Source organism: Phasianus colchicus, chromosome 1 (genome assembly GCF_987193195.1).
Source record: "Phasianus colchicus chromosome 1, bPhaCol1.hap1.1, whole genome shotgun sequence".
Taxonomy (NCBI): domain Eukaryota; kingdom Metazoa; phylum Chordata; class Aves; order Galliformes; family Phasianidae; genus Phasianus; species Phasianus colchicus.
Window position 1 is genome coordinate 115279572 of NC_143436.1, and position 18731 is coordinate 115298302.

The window sequence follows — 18731 nt, forward strand, 5'->3', positions numbered from 1 at the left end:
TTTTTTTTTTTTATTATTATTACTACATTTTGTCCTCAAGAAAAGAGACAATTTACATTTATTTTTTAACTATTCAAGGCATAAACACTACAAGGCAGTATTGAAACTAAATTTTCAACACAGAAGTTTTATGCCTTAAGAGCACTTGATAGCTACAGTGTTGAATTAATGTTCACTTTTTTCCTACAATGAGCTTGTCTAGAGCTTTTTTTGTAAAATGTTTTCATTGATTTTTGTTTGATTGTTTGTTTTCTTAAAGAAGAAATGGCCTTTTAGACTGAAATGAAGAACGGGTCTCAAGTATCAGAAAAAAAGCTAAGTGAAAGTCAAATTCCATAGGTAGTATGTACTCCGTACCTAAATCACAATTTTTAGTCATAGTGGAAACACAGCTCTTCTCAAGCTTCAAAATCAATGAACAGTTAATCCTTAGAATCATAGAATAACAAGGTTGGAAAGGAGCTACAAGATCATCTAGTCCAACTGTCATTAGATTTCTCTTTCTTAAGATTTCTCTTAATCAGAATTCAATTTAAATGCCGTGCTGAAGTGTGCTTCAGCTTCATTTTAAAAGTTTTATTTCACAGCTTTAAAGCTTTTTGTGTGTCTATTTCAGTATGATGTTCTGATCACTACTCCGACCCTTTTCTGTCTCATCCTAAATAGTATCCCACATTTTCCATAGTTCAGGCTTCAGTGACAGTATGAGGAGTCACTGTGTATAGGTTTTTAGAAGACAACTGTTAGACTATTGGACAAATCCTTGATACTTTGTCGGAGTGATATACTGAGGAGACTGCAAACAACGAGCTGTTCCTGGAATCTCTTGGAATTTAGTGCAATGTAGTACAGACCCAGGTATGTCAAACTTGAGCATCTTCTTTTTTTCTTGTTTGTGAAAAAAGAAAAAAAAAATCCCACATGTAAATCCATAATTATTCTGGCAAACACATAATTTTCTTCTGTATGTTTTCCAGAGCTCTATACATTCTTTTGTTTACCTCCTCCACCCATAATTCTATGTGACAATACTTTGATAGATATATAATACTGTTGCTTTATGAAAATAGTCTTAAATTGCAACATCACTAGTTGTTGCATGTAATCTCAATTTGAATACAAAGGGAAAGGTGGTTTTGTTTTCTTTCCTTTTATTTAGTAGTCCTCAGGATTATTTAGGAAAACTGTCTGAATGTGTTGGACATCCAGGCATTTATTTTCTACTTCTTGGTGGAGTCAGCATTGGCTGAGCTTTAGTTTAGCAATATATTTCTTAGTTGGATTCAAAGCTGTTACCATAGCAGAAAAAATATTGCCGAATAAAGTGTAAAATTAAGAGGGTCCATGATGTAGTGAAAGATGTAGAATGCTTAATAAAAATACAGTGTGAACATCTAACTGTTAGAGATTAGAGTTCAATGGACTTTGGAACCATGAAGATTTAGTTTTCCTTTCTCATAGAGATGAATTTGAGGCAGGGTCTTCTGCCTCACAGCAGTCAGGCTGAGCAGTTATTCCCCCAGACATACACACAGAGTACAAACACAACCAATCATTGCAGAGAGCAGTGCCTTTCCCAGCATTCCCATAAGAAAAGCTAGCACTCTCGTAATTATGAACAGCATGGACAGCCTGCTGCATTTTTGGGTGTTTGACTGATTGGGACTGAGTGTGCTGGAGGTACAGACATGCACCCTCACTCTCTTGATGCATTAACACCACCCTCAGATCTTTTGAAACTTAAGCATGCAGCTTAAGTTTCTCCAGTACTCAGATCTGTGGCTCCTTATCTGGTCATTGGCACAGACCTTGGGTCTTTTTGGATCCTGGTCTGCTCCTACTTCCTGGCTAATCTTGCTTGATGTTCACCAGCAGAACATATATGTATGTATTTGCTCAGTCAGCTCATATGTCCATGCATGACTGCTAATCTCTTGAATACTAAACTAGCACAGATTTAAGCCTGACCTATATGCAAAGTCAGCCTGTAGGCCCAGTCATTGATCCTTATCATGGGTCTTCCCAGATGCTGATGATCTTCCTGGCTAGTATGGATTGATATAAGGCAGCAGCTGACATCCTGCCACCAACACAAAGCAGTGCCCCCTCTGGTAACTGGTCTTAAACATTCTATCGTAGCTGATGCTGGAGCCTCATCCTCTTTGCTGTCTGGTCCAGCTTGAACTTTGCTACTTACTGACACACAGAGACTCAGAATAGTAAGTGTATTTACACAGAAGATAGTTAGAAATAGGATTTAATAAAAGACAGTGATTGAGCTGAGACTTAGGCAGACAGCTTTACTGACCAGCACCTGCTTACACAGCTGGTGTCTTTTATCCTCTTTCACCTTTATTTTCCTATGCTTTTCCTCTTTCATCCACTTTGGTCTTTCTATTTTCCCTCCCATATTCACTCATCTTAACTTCCTGTAGGTTTTGTACTCTCCAAATCTTCTCTTTCCCTTGTTCCCCATCATAATTTCCATACCCCTTTAGGCAATAATCCCAATTAGTTTGCATAGCATGCCAGAGATTTCACTGCATTATCTTGTGGGTTTCCCACAAAGGACAATGGCCAAATCATAAAGGGGTTCTGTAACTTGTACTCTTCCTGGATTTAGCACTGTAGTCACTGAACATATCAAAGGAAATTGGATATCTGTCCTTGTTCTCTGCTCCCCATTCAGTACCTGTCATTAACAACACTTGTCAAGTATCTATGTTGGCAAAATTCTAACATACTGAAGACTGAATTTTAAAGAGGGACAGATATATTTGTATCTATGAAAGCCAATTTTGTCTCAAATGCGTTCAAATAATTTGTTTAGTTCTTTGGCAGGGTATGTGATTAATTGAAAGAATAGCTGCTAAGAGTTGCATTCATAATTTAGACAAGTTATTCATGCTGGGAAAGATGCATTTTGTGTTGTTTTGAGTGGTGGATGAAGTTGATATTTCAGTAGCATATTTTGGTATGTTTGATTTCTTATATCTGAGACAAACCCTAAATAAGAAAGAACTAAAATTAAACATATACTTCAGTTGGAGTGAAATTACAGGAAATGTAAATGTATGTGTCAGGAATCTATTCTAATTGCTGTAGTATGACTTGGTGTGATTTGTGTGTGTGTGTGTGTGTGTAACTATTTTGATAAATACTTTAGTTGTGACAATACCTACATGTTCATCTAAAATTATGTATTTCTCCATGTCCACTATATATTGTTAAACCTAACCTGTGTCAGTATTACTACAGCTCCTGTTCTTGACAAATGGTGACTTTAAAATTGTTCACTGCAGGGGAGGAATAATTTAATTAAAATGAACACCATGTCCTTACTACTCTGCTGCTTCAATTCTCTTATCTAGATATTTATCATACTGTTTCTAAAATTAATAAAGTATTCAAAATATTTTTTATAGGAGAAAAAATAAATTATTCACATTCTCATTAAAAATTGATATCTTTCATTTACAAGGGGAAATTAGATTTCCTGATTTACTTTTCTGTCATAATACGTGGATGATTAGGCAAGGTCTGTTTTGGTTTGATGAAGCCACTGGGGTTGTATCTGTCAGGGTATATTTGCAAAAAGAATACTTAACCACTGCCACCTTTTTCCTCTCAATTTAAGTCTCTGCAAAACTTAATTTCTTTCTCTTTTACATCTTATGATGTATATAGGTCCTCATTTTCAGCTTTTACAGAATTTATGCTGAAACCTTTCCTGTTTTACATGGAGATCAGGTTAATACTATCATTCATAAACACCTCTAATGATTACCTTGAACCTGATAGGAATGCTGAGGTTTAACAATTTTATTTCTTTGAAGAGGAAGGGGAGAAGAGAGGAAAAAAATTTTGCCATTTCTCCATTTAATTGTAACTTAGTTTTTGTGTCTGTTCTAATGTGACACTTGTCCTGCTCATGAATCATAGTACCTAAACTTCGGAGAGGAAGTTCTTTTCAACCAGAGAGGAACTTCTTTTCAACCACTGAAAAAATCTTCTCTATTAAATAGGAAAATAAGAAGTTAATTGTTAAAAAGAGCTGTTATTCAGACTTGTATGAATAACACATTCACTTTTTGGTATTGCAAAAACAAGCAGTTCTGGTTTATCAAACAGTGGTGCAAGACCACAATACACATCATAGTAACATATTGTCAATAGATATTGGGGAAGTTTTGAATGATCTCCATCTTGCCAACTTTGCTTTACTTGCTATTCAAGTGCAAGATTGCAAACTGTATTATAATAATCCTTTTTTTTTTTTTTTCTTTCTTAGTGTTTTGTCTCTTTACCAAAGAATGAAATTTTTGTATAGTTTAGTTACTTGGATACAAAGATTTAACTAATTCTTCAAACTGTGGATTAAGTTGAAATAGTTCTTTTCTTTTTGCTACTGTTATCAGTTAGAGAAATACAGGCTGACTTTTCAAACTCCTGGAACCTATTTACTTGTAAATTAAGTCCCTCTACTTGCTAATGTTAACACATGTTGCCTTCTACAGATCTCAAAACTTATGAGTCCTTACATGGTATATGCATAAATTACATTTGAGTCCACAATGGCAATAAAAGATAACTTCATGTAGACATGGTGAATTAGTTTAGAGTCTGAGGTTAGTTTGTAGTTTGAGATCTATGAACAAGAGACAAGCCAGTTCTGGCAGAGAAAGCATTACTAATTAAAAAAAGAAGAGAGAAAGTTGATGTAAATTACTGCTGTGACCATAAAAATTCAAAATGTCTCTGAATTAGAAAGGCATTTAACAGTTCAAAATAATTTCTTACTAGATGATACTGCTGATATTTTTTTGTTTACCTTGTCTAGGTCTGTGGTAACCTTAATAAATTCTGGAGCAGGTTTTGCATGAAAAGTGATCAAAGCCAGAACATAAGATGTATTATTTAAACTGTCATCATAGATATATGATTGCTCATCTCTGTAAGAGACCTCTACAGTTAAATCAGTGCTCGCTCCTAAAATTATAATAAAATCATACAGCAACGACATTTAGGCCATACTTCATTTTTGCAAAGGCCAAGGAAATAATCAAAATGATCACTAATAAATGTATAAGAAATGAGGGTCCTTTGTCTTCTCTGAAGAATTTTTTTTCCCCCAATAGAATTTTGTAAATTGAATCCTGAAACCTTCTTCTCGGTGTATGATTCCCTCTCCACCCCCCTTTTTCACCTGCGTTATGCCACAAGAAACATCATGAACTCATAGATTACATTAGGAGGGAAAAAATGCTTTGCGTAAGTACCAAGGACTGTGTTGTTTTTGTTGTTAATCATCATATTCAGTTTCTGTGGAAAGCTCATTGTTCTAAAACTGACAGAGCTGTTTTGCAGCTGATATGTCTTATGATGTGTACCATATAGAATACAGTAAAGTGAAGATTTAGAAATGTTTGCTTTGCTGTCTGAGAGAAAGGACTAAAAATTGTGCAACAGAACTTTTCCTGTAAAGAGAAGTAACACAAATAGAAAACAAAGCTGGAGGATATTCTCTGAAGGTATTAGCTCCTAGTCTAAACTCAAGAGCTCCAATTGCATTGCAGCAATATTTTGGTTAGCCTTAGAATATTTCACTTATATGGAGAAAAACAAAGAAATTCAATTTGCAAAGTTACTGAATAGTGGAAAAGTTTAAAGAGACAGTGTTTTGAATAGTTCATGTAAAGACTGAATCCACAGCTCCAAAAACTACTGTTCTGCCTAAGGATTATGGGTGAAAAGGTGGAATCTAGAACTGTTAATCATGGAATCTTAGAATATCTTTATTTGGAATGGACCAAAAGGATCATTGCGTTCAAATCCAGGCTCCACACAGGACCACCAAACTCTATGTTTGGAGAGCGCTGTCCAGATGCTCCCTGAACTCCAGCACTCAGGGCCATGCCCAGGGCCCTGTGCAGCCCGTTCCGTGCCCGCCGCCCTCTGGTGCAGACCCTGTCCCTAACCCCCAGCTGCCCCTCCCCTGACCCAGCTCCATGCCGTTCCCTCGGGCCAGAGAGCAGAGCTTAGCGCTGCCCCTCCACTCCCTGTGAGGAGCTGCAGCTGCAATCAGGCCTCCCCTCAGCTCTTCTGCTCTCTCATACTTCGTTCCCACTAGGCCCTTCCCAATCTTCACAGCCCTCCTTTGGGTGCTCTCTAATAGCTTTATGTCCTTCTTGCATTGTAGTGCCCCAAACTTCACGTGGTGCTTGAGGTTAGGCTGTGGCAGAACAGGATAGAGCAGGACAATCCCACCCCTCAGCCAGCTGGCAGTGCTGGGACTGATGCATCTTCGGTTGTAGTTGATCATTTTTGCTTCTGGGTCACACACATGTTCAACTTGCTTTCATCCAGAATCCCAGGATCCCTTTCTGTGGGATTGCTCTCCAGCCTCTCCTCCCCCAGTCTGCATATATCACTAGGGTTACCTTGTCCCAGGTGCAGAATCTAGCAGTTATTCTTGTTAAAATTCATGTAGTTGGTGACTCCTAGCTTTGTCAAAATCTCTCTGTAAGGCCTTAGTTGCAGAGGCATTGGAAGGAGTCAAGATCAGCTCCTTGTTTATTGTCATCCACAAACTTAATGCATCTTCAAGTCTTGTACACAAGTCATTGATGAAAACATTGAAGAGATCTCACCATAAAATGGAGCCCAGCAGAACCCTACTAGTAACTGGCCACCAGCCTGATATAACCCCATTTACTGGAACTGTTTGAGCTGTTCTGTTGCACTATGTTTTCGTCTAGCTGCATGCTGTTCAGAAGGATACTGTGAAAAACAGTATAACACTCATTTTTCTCATACACATATAACACATATTTTTCTCATAATCCAAAATGTTTACAGCAGTTGCCTTCCCATAGTCAACTAGATGGGTAACTTGTCATGAAAGGAAATAAAATTTGTTAAACAGGACTTTTCTTCACGAAACTGTGTTGGCTGTTACCAAGGAATTCATTGCCTTTCAAGTGTTTTTCATTAACCTCCTCCATAATTTTACCAGGGACTGAAATGAAACTGAAAGGCCTGTGACTACAAGGGCCTTCTGTCTTGCCCCTCTTGAAAATAGGGACAATATTTGCCAGCTGGGATCTCTTGAGATTTCCAAGACAATTAAAAAATAATTGAATGAATTCTCACAATGCCGTCAGCAAGCTATTGAGTACCTTGGGATGAATGCTGCTGGGCCACAGAGACATATGTGTGCACATGAAGCAGCATATCCTTCATGAGTTCAGAATTGACTGGAATTTTATCATTCCCACAGTCATGGTACTTAAATCAGTGCTCTAGTGATCCCAGAGCCCATCATTGGTGTCAGTGACAGAGACAGAGAAGGCATTAAAGGTCACTGCTTTGTCTGTGTCCCTATTTGTGAGGTGACCAACCTCATTAAGTATTGGACCACTGTTATCTGTGATCCTCAAAGTAATGGCCAACCTCAACCCTAATTGAGTTTTTGCTGCATGAATTATCTCCCTACAATGATGAACAGCATCTCTGTATTCCTCCCGTGTCACCCGCCCTTTCTCCTCGCATCCATACACTTTATGTTCCTGTCTAATCTCTTCAGGAAGATCCTTGCTTGGATAAGACAATCTTCTTCTTCATTTACATGGTATCTTAAATTCTGAAATTTACTGTTCCTGTGCTCTTAAGGGATTGGTACCTACAAAGTAAGCTGCACTGATGGACCCCAGCACCACTAAAACATATTCCTAGGGCTCCTTGCTAATTGGTTCCCTGAGGAGCCTTAAGTCTGCTCTTCCAAAATTCAGGGTGTTTTGTATTTAATTTGCTCTTCTGCTTTGTGAGTAGAAACTTGACTATGTATTTTTGGTTTAGCCTGTTCTTCTGTTTTTATTTTTTCAGGCTGACCAATAAGTATACCTCATTTCTTCAACGTGGTAAATAGATTAGGTAGAGATTATCTACTGCCAAGTTTCAGGAGTCAGTGTTGATCCACATGTTGGATTTTAGGCTATTATACACTAAACACAGTGGGTAAAAGGGGACATAACTAGAACCAAAAAATTCTTGTTTCTCTAATGTGGCAGAATACTAAAAGAGTTATTGTTAGTCCATTTACAATACTACTGCAATTTAGAATTCAAAATAATACAGAAAAGTAAAATAGTTAAAAAGGTTATAAAGATGCTTATCCTTCTGGTACCACACTGTTTCCTAAGCTTGACAGCACCAGTCTTCAACAAGGAACAGGCATTGGAAGGCAATGTCAAGAAGTTATGAATGTCCCAACTTCTGTGCTTGCTTAGAGGGCTAGAAAAGTGTATTCTTTCCTCATGAGTTTTAGGATCTGACTGGATTTATTGTTATGCATTATCTTAATGAATTCTGCATGAATGAATTTATTCTTACATCCTGTTCTCATTTATTCAGTTTTGTATTCCCTAATATCTCTAATCTTGTTTTACAAGATTGTATTCCTGTTGTGGCTTTTTTGAATTGTATTTACTGTTGTGGACCTGTGGTATCATCCTGTGTTTGCACTCTTGTAAACCATTTTGTATTCCGGACAGAATAAAAATAGATAGAATCACAGATAATTCAGTCTGCACAGATATTTCCTTTTAACTCTATAAACTCAAAACATCGTAAAACAAACCTGACTGCTGTCCAATTGCTGACTGCTGACCAATTGCTGTCATAACTAAAAGAAACTAAAATCAATTTATGCCAAGACAAATCTCAATTAAATCCCAAGACTCTTTCTTATAATATTATTAAAAAGCCTTTTAATATTAATAGCAAGAAATCTTATTTGCTGCAATACAGAAATGCTGCCTCCAGAAGAAAGAAACTTGCTAATATGGGAAGTATTTTAGTTTAGAAATTCTCCCTCCATGTGAATAATACATTCTTTACTATGTCATGGTTTCTGTGATTCATGGGACTATTGTTTTATGACTATTTCACATTAGTGGGCAGAAGCTGCTTTTCAAGAGGGATTCTTTTTACAAACTTTGACAATTTTCTAGTACTAGGAGTACTAGGAAACAACTGAAAAAACCTGCAGAAACCAGCATAGAGATCAATTCTGCCCTACTACAAAAAACAGTGAACCTTGAATGATGAAGAATATGAAAGTTTATAACTCAGGAAATAGATATATGTGTAACTCACAGAGGAGAGTAATAGCTAAACCGGCTTTTTCAAAGGGTATAAAATATGTCAAGAAAACAACTTTGTGAAAGCAGAAGTGCTGAGTAATCACTGTATCTCATTCACGTACAGGAGTCAATTGGAGACTTGTATCTGTTTCCAGTTTTATATGAATTGCAATACATCTCCTGGAAACTTGTAGTAGGTAGTACAGTGTTTAGTTGAATATAAAATGTAGGATATAGCAGCACCAATGTCACTACCAATTTTACAGTACTTTCCTGATATTGATTAAAATCTGCCCTAGCTTCAGAATTTGACTGTGCCTTCAGAGATAGGATTAAGAGATATGTATATCTAGGAATAGTTTAAAATGAAAGTGAAAATATATATGTCAAAAATAATAAGATATTTGACATATGTCTAAAATTGAGTTATGCCTGAACTGGAGCAATTGCTGTTTTCTTTCAACCATGGACTAAAAACATTTTTGTGTGAGTTTGGGTCTAGAAGAAGATTAAGGAAAGGTGAAGCTGGCATACTCTTAATTTACTTGCCTAATACTTTATTGTAGGTTAATGTGAATTTTCTTTGAGAGCAAAAGAATAAAACTTAGTGGTTTTTTTGTTTGTTTGTTTATTTTTTATGTCTAGACACTAGAAAGATTTTGGGAGGATACTAAGTGCTAGTAGGCTGTGCTTTCTTAAATATGGAATACTGTTAATTCACTGCTGCAGAGGAAGAAGGAGATAGAGTGGGATATAGTTTTCCTATTATTTGTGCAGAGCATGTAAGATTCTGTTTCCAAAATGAAAAAGCAGGTGGAACTGTCAGTATGCCATAAAGTATTGGAAAAATGTTAGGCCATAGAGTAATTATAAAATTGTTACTACTCATTCCTGATTATGTCAGTCTTTTCTCTTCCTATTTGGTATTCCCTATGCTAAGTGACTTCTGTATGATGCAGTCTCCACTTCTGTTCGCCACTGAACAATCATTTTGCAAGTCACTATGTCTGTCACCCTTCTTTTGGTCCCTAAGATGTTTTGTGTTTTTTTTTTTTCCAAGTTGTATTAGCAGCTATTCTCTATCTTTGCAATCATCTTCCTGTTCTCACTTGCATCATACTGTTCTGCACTGCTACTCAGTTTTGCCTTCTTGCTGTTCTCATCTCCTGCAGTTCATGTGTCTTTCCTAATGTGTTTGCTGGCTGAATTTCACAAAGTCCATCATCAAAATGCCAGTGGTGAGAAATTGCAATGATATCCTGTGCTGCCAATATGAATACAGAACATATCGGCAGGCATGAAAAATGTTTTTGAATGTGGCACAGAAATGAATGTGAAACAATTAATTTTTTTGTTTGTTTTAAATATTTGGCAGCTCTGTAACACCTAACCGAAGGTTAAATCTGCTGAGGTTTAGGAGATCAGCAATATGTTCTGGACTAAGCTGGGTTTTAAACAGTTATGTAATCCATGTATCAAATAAGACACTTTCTTTCACCAAAGCAAGCCATGAAATGTGGTGTGGAAGTGATGGAGACTTTCTTTTGAAATACACTACACAGTTATCTTACAGTGGGAATCTTAAAAAAAATGATTGTTCACTTATCCTCAGTAAGAGTGTATGATCTTCACAGTCTTTACAATCTTTGTTACATATATTTTTCAATAGTTCCCAAGAGATGAAGACCTTCAGCCTTTTTTCTTGTTTTGGTTATGCTGAAGAGGTGAATTGCTGTGTTTGGAGCCATTTGTTTTTTTCCCCTTGGTGTGCTTAAACCTTTTAAGATGAGATGATAATGCACATCTGTGATAAATAAATGCAGTAGGTATTTCTATCAAAATAATTGTTTTTATTTTGTCCACAAATGCATAATTGACTATTAGTTAGAAAATGATAATTTTGTAAATGAAAAAGGAAACTTTGTGCCTTTTAGACAGGCTTTGTTTAAAAGCAAAGTAAATTACAGTAAATGAAACAACATATTTAATTACTGAGCCCTGTTCTCAATCAATTAATTTTAATCTAAATAACAAATGTTTAACTTGTATCCATTATTTAGTACCAGAAATCCTTCTAAATTAAATCTCTTAATAAAATAAGCCTGAAAGACTCTGCCAGAAATGTACAAAATGGTATTAACACAAGATTCATAGAATTACAAACAAAGCTTTTAAACATGCTGTATCTAATACATTTTATTGTGTGCTTATGATAGTGATGATGTGAAGCCTTTCAGTTAAAGACTCAAACATCCATCCTTTCATTCGTGCCATTTCTTTCTCAAAGCAACTTTCCAAGTTTCAACCAGTCATTTGTGGAATTGCTTATTAGTGTGTGAGTTGCATATTCACGACTTACAGTTTTCAAAAAAGGAACTTGAGGGATGTTGTCAATGTTTATAAATACTTGAAGAGAGGGTGCAAAGAAGATGGAGCCAGGCTCTCTTCAGTGTTGCCCAAGAAGCAATGGATACATGCTGGAACACAGGTGATTCCCTTTGAACATCAAGAAGCACTTCTGTGTTTTGCATACACTGCCTAGAGAGGTGAAGTCTCCTTTCTTGGAGATCTTCAGGTACTGCCTGGATGTGGGTCCTGGCAACCTGTTCTGGGTGGCCCTGCCTGAACAGTTTGGAGCATGTGTCTGCCAGAGGTCCTTTCTAACTTCAACCATTCTGTGATTCTCTGAAACTTTCAGATATAGGGCAAAGGACAACTCTAACTTTTGGGGAAATAATCCATAATTGAGGAAGCAGATTCGTCCTAAAAATACAACCACTGTGGACCACCTGTGAAAGGAATATCTCTTTCATTTTGTCTACTTAAACTGAACTGAAGAGAGAAAAAATGATAGTGTAACCATCAAAAACCAGGATGAGATTGCATTGTTATCATTTTAGATGCTTTTTTTTTTTTTTTTTTTTTTTAATAGAGAACTACATTACATTTTATATTGAACTACATTACATGTCATCTTCTTTGCCCCGGAGAAGGTGCAGACGGGAGTTCTGCTATAACATATGTGCCATGAAAAAGCATAAGTTAGACCAAATTTAATTTTGTTTCCTTTCCATGTCTGTGATTACTTGAGAGGCTGAGCAACCAATTATCTTCCCAGTTAACTTCAGACATATATAAAAAAGAATTGCACAGTCACATCATTTAGGGGTCAAGGGACCTCTCATCCATCCCCTTTATTGCTCAAGGAAGGTAAGGTAAAGTTGTCCAGGGTGACAGTCAGTCAGGTTTTGAGTATCTTCACACACAGAGGTTGTTGACTGCTGGCTGTTGATCCAGAAAATTTTATTCCTCCTCTCATTGAAACTGACTAATTATAAAACTAATGTAGGCAGATTAACAGAGTACTGTATTCTCACAGTTTGTTAATTAGAACCTGTAATAAATGTCTGTAATAATGTTTTACCAATAGTAAATCAAAACTTCAAGCATCCTCTTAAGAGGTATTTTAAAAAAAAGAAAAAAAAAAAAAAAAAAGATGCAAACAAAAACAAATCTGCCTTCCCACCCTTAGTAAGAGTTAAGGTAAATGTTTTGCCTGTTTTTTCTTCAATTCCTGGAACTCAGCATTGAACCTTTGGAAGAGCAACAATAGAAAACATCTTCGTCTTCATATATGAGCCAAGCTTTTATCTCTTCTAGCAGTGAACATAGATGAAGAATACATAGGCCTGTTTTTTTGTTATGTACTTCACATACTTACTGGAGTGCTGGTGATCTCTCTTTCTACTGGCTGATATCAATCCTCCTTTTCAAGATGAGTTCCTAAATAAATAAGTAATAATCCTTCCCTAACAGCATCTGTTGTCTGCAAATATCCTGGAGGCTGCCCTTTCCAAATCCTGAGGTTGATGGTAAAAAACCTGATTATACTGGATTAACATCTGTGTCACTACTGTTAATTTTAGCAAGGCCAACTGTGGTTTTAATTTGAATTATTCTATGTTTGTAATTTTCATGGAGAAACTGTTAAGAGAGAAAAAAAGAAACCACTATTAAATGGTTCCACATCAGAAGACACAGTGAGCTCCTCCTTATCTCTCTTTTTCAGTTTGAGGGAACTGAACTGATTGTTGTTGTTCTGGGCACTGTAAATGGGAGTTACTCTGAGATGTTACAGACTTAACAGCAATGCATCAAGGAGATAGTCTGTAGTAGTAGTCTCTCATTGCTCGTCCTCTGCCGACCGAGGGCGCCACTTGCCAGCGAAACCGACCCCAACCGGGCCGGGGCCAAATGCTCACACAGACCCCAGAGTGCGTGAGGCAAAATGGCGTTTATTAAAATGTGGTAGGCACTTAAATATTCTTGTCCCGCTTTGTCCACACCCCTTGCTTACCTGCTGTCCTATTGTGGGGCAGCGTTTGGCAAGCCCTGAGCATAGGAAACCTGACCCCGTCACATACCGTTTCCTCGCCACGCCTACTACATCTCCCCCTCCCTATGCTCAGGAATATCCCGTAACAGCGCGATCGCAACGCGAGTACATCTCTCACAACTGTTCCTTCGTTTTGTGATACAGAATCCGTTGGTCCATAACTTGCCACATGATCCTTGTGAGGCAATTCTGGAAACACATGATTATGCACGGCAAAATGGCCGCAATACAAATTATTGCGAGCAATACTAGCGCAACTACCTTAATAATTTTCGCAACCCATCCTCCAAAGTTGCCAAACACACTTCTCAGCCAGTCCCCGATGGGGTCGTCCTCCACTTGGATCTTCTCCGTATGGTCTCGCAGGGCTTTCAGCGCTTTATGGATGAATACACTGTGGTCGCTAAGATTGAAGCAACACATTCCTTCTAGGTCTTCACATCCATGCCCCTGTGCCAGGAGCAAGAAGTCGATGGCTGCTCTGTTTTGCAGCACCGCATGCCGAATGCTGTTTGTGTCTTCTAGCATCGCATTCAATATTAATGTTGTTAAATTCGCCTGCTTAGCTGACCAACATGCTAGGCGTTCTATCTGAGCCAAGCTCTGTGCTGCAGCAACCCCAGGGGCGAAAAATGATGCGAATATCCGTGCTGTGGCACTCCATAACTCTACCTCATCGTTACAATTCTCCGGGAGAGGGCTCGAACGCTTTCGGCGACGATGGTGACCCGTGATGCTCGGGCCATACTGCATCCATGTCGTGAAATTCGGAGACAGTAATGTCAGTTCCCCTAGGTAACAGGGTCCTCCTAAGGCATTGTGCGGGATGCCCTGCCAGGCTCTATCCCCACAGATCAAGAAGATTCCAGGGGGCAACGCCTTAGCCGTTTTGTTATTCCATAGCACCTCGTTGACCCCCCGTTTGAAAGTGAACCCATACCCATAAAAGTCCCAAACTGCCGTACAATTAAATGAGGATCTACCGCTAGATTTAGAAAGGACCCCACCCTTTGACAAGCAGGTTGTATTGCGCCCTGTGAAGACCCGTGTTTCATTTTTGGTATACCCGCAATAACCCGAAGTAATGGAGAAAGCCTCCGTGTTCACAGGACTGACCACAGTCCAAGAGGTCTCGTTGTATGGCTTCAGCCGCGGATCTGTGCCTGCCCACTGGGCAATTAAGGCCTGCAGTTGTATCCGAGCAGACACACTCCGCAGGTAATCTCGCCCCAACAGGGTTCCCGGTACCTGCGCTACCAGCGGGGTCAGCAGGACGGGCTTCTCCAGGGAACCGTCTCTGTTGACCACGATTATCTCGATCTGCTTGGCTGACCTCCGCGTTGGAGCAGTTCCCCCCACTCCCGCTATAGTTTGAGTGGCCCCCGTTGGCCACGTGGGCGGCCAGTCAGACTCCGCAAAAACTGTCACATCCGCTCCTGAGTCCACCAGGGCGGTAAGGAAAATAGATCGCGGCCCTGGGGAGCCAGCGGGAAGCTCCGTAATTGCGGCTGTAATCTTCACCAAGGGGCGCTCCCCACAGCTCAACGATAGCGCAGCTAGTGGCAGGCCTAGATCCAAAGCCCGCCTTTCCTGAGAATCCCGTGAATCGTAAGAGGGACCCTCATCCCCCCTACCTCGAGATCGCAGCCCACGAGCTCTACATTGCGGTGCAGTGTGACCTCTCCTCCCGCATATTTGGCACACTATACCCCCGTTGCTCTTACACTGTGCCTTGAAATGACCTAATTGACCGCACCTGAAGCATGGCCCAGGCGGGCGATCTGGACTCTGCCGCCCGGCAACCCCATGCGCTAGCATCACCTCAGCTACCGCTGCAGCAACCTCGCTTGCCACTGATGATTGAGACTTTTGCTTGTCCATCACATACTTAAGGACCTCACCGGGGGTGTGGAACCTGTCTGGCGCCGCCCGTAATAGAGCCCGTACGTCCGAGCTCGACTTTTGATAGAGGCAATCCAGGATCACGGGGCCGTGCACTGCCCTAGGCAGCTCCGATCCCTCCACTGCCTTGATCAACCTATCCGCAAAATCCTGGAAGGATTCAGTGGGACCTTGTGCAATCTCCGTCCACGGAGTAGACGGCTCAGCATTTCTTGCGAGCCTTCTGAACGCCTCAAGGGCAGCGTCTGTAGTGGCTATTAGTTCCCCGGGCCTCAGCTCCGCAAGCTGGGCATGTGCAGTGATCATACCCGGCGTACTACCCGTCAATCTCTGCAGGTTAGACGCGTGAAGCGGATTCCCCTGATCGTTCTGGGCTGTAACCAGCATTTGTCTAAGTCTAGCCTGCCATTCCTCCTTCCAAAGCGTATACTGCACCGGTTTCAAAATCATGCGCATCAGATTCTCAATATCGTATGGTAACAGGGGTCCCGGCAATATTAATGTCTCCAAGGCGTTCATTGTCAGGGGGGACTTCAATCCTTTCTTTTCAACTGCCTCAAGCACCCTCGCTATCGCTTTCGGGTCCAGCGGGACCCAGATCGGGTTATCATCATCGGAAATCACTACCGGAAATGCCTCCGGGTTCGCAAGGCCCCGGTCTTGTGCCTCCTCCTTTACTTTAGCCCAATCAGTCAGCAGACGCCCGTCCCTCCCCCCTTTGGGACGAAGCCCCGCCCTTGCCTTTTCTTCCTCCAAAGAAGGATATAACGACCGCGGAGGGTAGGGCGGGGGCGGAGCGGGCGGAGTGGGCGGAGCGGTTGGTAGACATGCGGTCGGGAGTTCCTCTTCCCCGCCCTTCGCCGCGGCGACCGTCGCCATCTTGTCCGCCACGCTTTGGTCGTCAGTACTGCAAGGTAGCAAAGACCCGCCCCCCGGAGCCCTTTCCACCCCTTTTTCCACCTTAAGCTTACCCTCCTCTTTAGCCGCCTTAAGGGCTCCAAGTATCAAGCCCCAGGTTTTAAGTTCAGCAGCCTTTTGGTTATTCATGGCGCGTTGGCATAAAGCCGAGGTGAGCGAATCCCACCTACCCGAATCCAGCACTTGCTGAGGGGAGTCCAGCTCCCCTCCCTTTTTTAAAACCGAAAGCACCGCGGCTACCTCCTTCTTTGAAGGGGTATTTTTGCCGCAGTAGTCCTTACAAAACTGCAAAAGTACCTTAATAATCTGTTCCATGGTTACACACGCGACCTGCCGCCACTTCACAGGCTCTTCTCCGCGATGTGTCTTCCGTGAGCGACCTGCCGCCACTCCGCAGGCTCTTCTCCGCTTCACGGGCACGCCGGGTGGTTAACCCTCGATAGGCAGATCACGTCGGGGTCACCACTTGTAGTAGTAGTCTCTCATTGCTCGTCCTCTGCCGACCGAGGGCGCCACTTGCCAGCGAAACCGACCCCAACCGGGCCGGGGCCAAATGCTCACACAGACCCCAGAGTGCGTGAGGCAAAATGGCGTTTATTAAAATGTGGTAGGCACTTAAATATTCTTGTCCCGCTTTGTCCACACCCCTTGCTTACCTGCTGTCCTATTGTGGGGCAGCGTTTGGCAAGCCCTGAGCATAGGAAACCTGACCCCGTCACATACCGTTTCCTCGCCACGCCTACTACAATAGTCCCTTCAACAACTAGAAACTTTGTGATCCAAGTACATTACTGATACGAAAAATACATGACTTAAACTGGGATAAAGTTAAATGAGGGTGGTGACTCTCTTCAAAGATATTGCTGGATGTTTTGCTCATCATAATCATGTTTTATCAGCGTGGCACTAGGTTGGATGCTTGCTCTTAAACGTTTTCCCATGCTACCATAGAGACAACAAATGCATTTTTACCCATCTATAGTCCTTGCAAAGAAAATCTCTGCTACAAAGATTCACTGCCTCATTACTTTGTTACTTCACGGTGCTATGCTTTCTAGGACTGACACAAAAATAACATAGAACTCAATCTGAGTGATGTGTTCCATAGAAGTGAAGCAGAGAATTTAAATTACATTTATTTTGATTTAAGTATCTAATTTAGAGTTTTAGTCTTAAGCTTCAGAAGTCAGGTCCAAGGATTCTTTTACAGTCAGTGTTCTCCACTGTCCCTTTAGAGAAGTGAGAAGCAAGGCTTAAAAAACAGGGTAGCAAATGAAGAAATGTGGGTGATGTGCTTTTCCATAGGGCAGTTGACTCGAATTGTGATGCTTGGTTTTAATCAGGTGGCTTCAGTCTTGTAAAGGGTCAGCTGAGCTTATAGTGATAACTCTGGCAGTTTCCTAAGGGCTTGTAGGACAGTAACATAGAACAAAGGTGTTATAAAAATCGGGCTCAAAGCTTTGTAACAAATGTGTTGTGGCTTTATTCAGAAAAAGTTTCTTGCTGTGAATTTTATTATGAAGAGTTTGTGGAGTGACCTAGAGATGCTGATTTGTACTAAAATTGCCCATATTCAGCAGTTGCTGATCCACATTTTCTAAACGGGAATGAGAAAAGAGAAGCATGAAGAAATATGTAGCTCTTGCAATTAGGTCTATTTCATTTATCTTATTAACTATGCAAAATCATAAGGAAATAAATCTTTCTAGCAGTTAATAATCAGTTGGTTATTTGACAGCTGCAGGCAAGCCCAGTAATATAAAAATTACTGTCATTATGAAGAGCTTCTAATAAGGAGAATGTTTATTAAAAATGTGAACACATTCCATTTCAACACTTACATGAAAATTTGTCTTTTCATGATGTTTAATAACTAATTTTCTGCTAGAATGCCCCAGAATGATACCATATGTGTTCTGTATTAAAATTTACTGTTAAAATAGCACTGTGTCCTGTAACAGGCATAATTAAGCTGCTGTTCAGACAGTATACACAATATAGATATAATGCAGCAAAATATCATTTTACAGTCTGTTCTATTTGTCATGTTAAAATAGTTGCAAATGGTATTAGTAAGATCCTGTTCTACTTTAAACCCTCTGAAAGTTTTTTTTACTGTTATTTTATTTATTTAAAGTTGCAAACCATCCTGGCACAATGCTACAGATCAAAAATTAGCTTGAGCAGCTCCTCCTTGATATTTTCTAATTACTGTGGTGCTGATGCAACAGCAATTTTTTGTTTGCAATTCCTAGGCACCACTGTAGAGGGCATGGAGAGGGAATACTTTCTTGGTAACCCTAGCTGAATACATGAAGTTTGCAAACAAATAGGGTCTACTTGGCTGGTCTTCCTGATTTCTACTGAAATTG

The 18731-nt window shown here is 40.1% G+C and overlaps 2 protein-coding genes across 2 annotated transcripts in view; one reads left to right on the plus strand and one right to left on the minus strand.

The window, feature by feature from the left end:
- Nucleotides 1-18731, plus strand: part of CFAP47 (cilia and flagella associated protein 47) — a 276161-nt gene that overhangs the window by 220471 nt on the left and 36959 nt on the right. The gene's annotated exons all lie outside the window — the stretch shown is intronic.
- On the minus strand, nt 13423-17086 carry LOC149919969 (uncharacterized). The gene has a single exon (XM_090123951.1). The coding sequence runs from the start codon at nt 16672-16674 to the stop codon at nt 13654-13656; it is 3021 nt and encodes a 1006-aa protein (XP_089980077.1). The 5' UTR covers nt 16675-17086; the 3' UTR covers nt 13423-13653.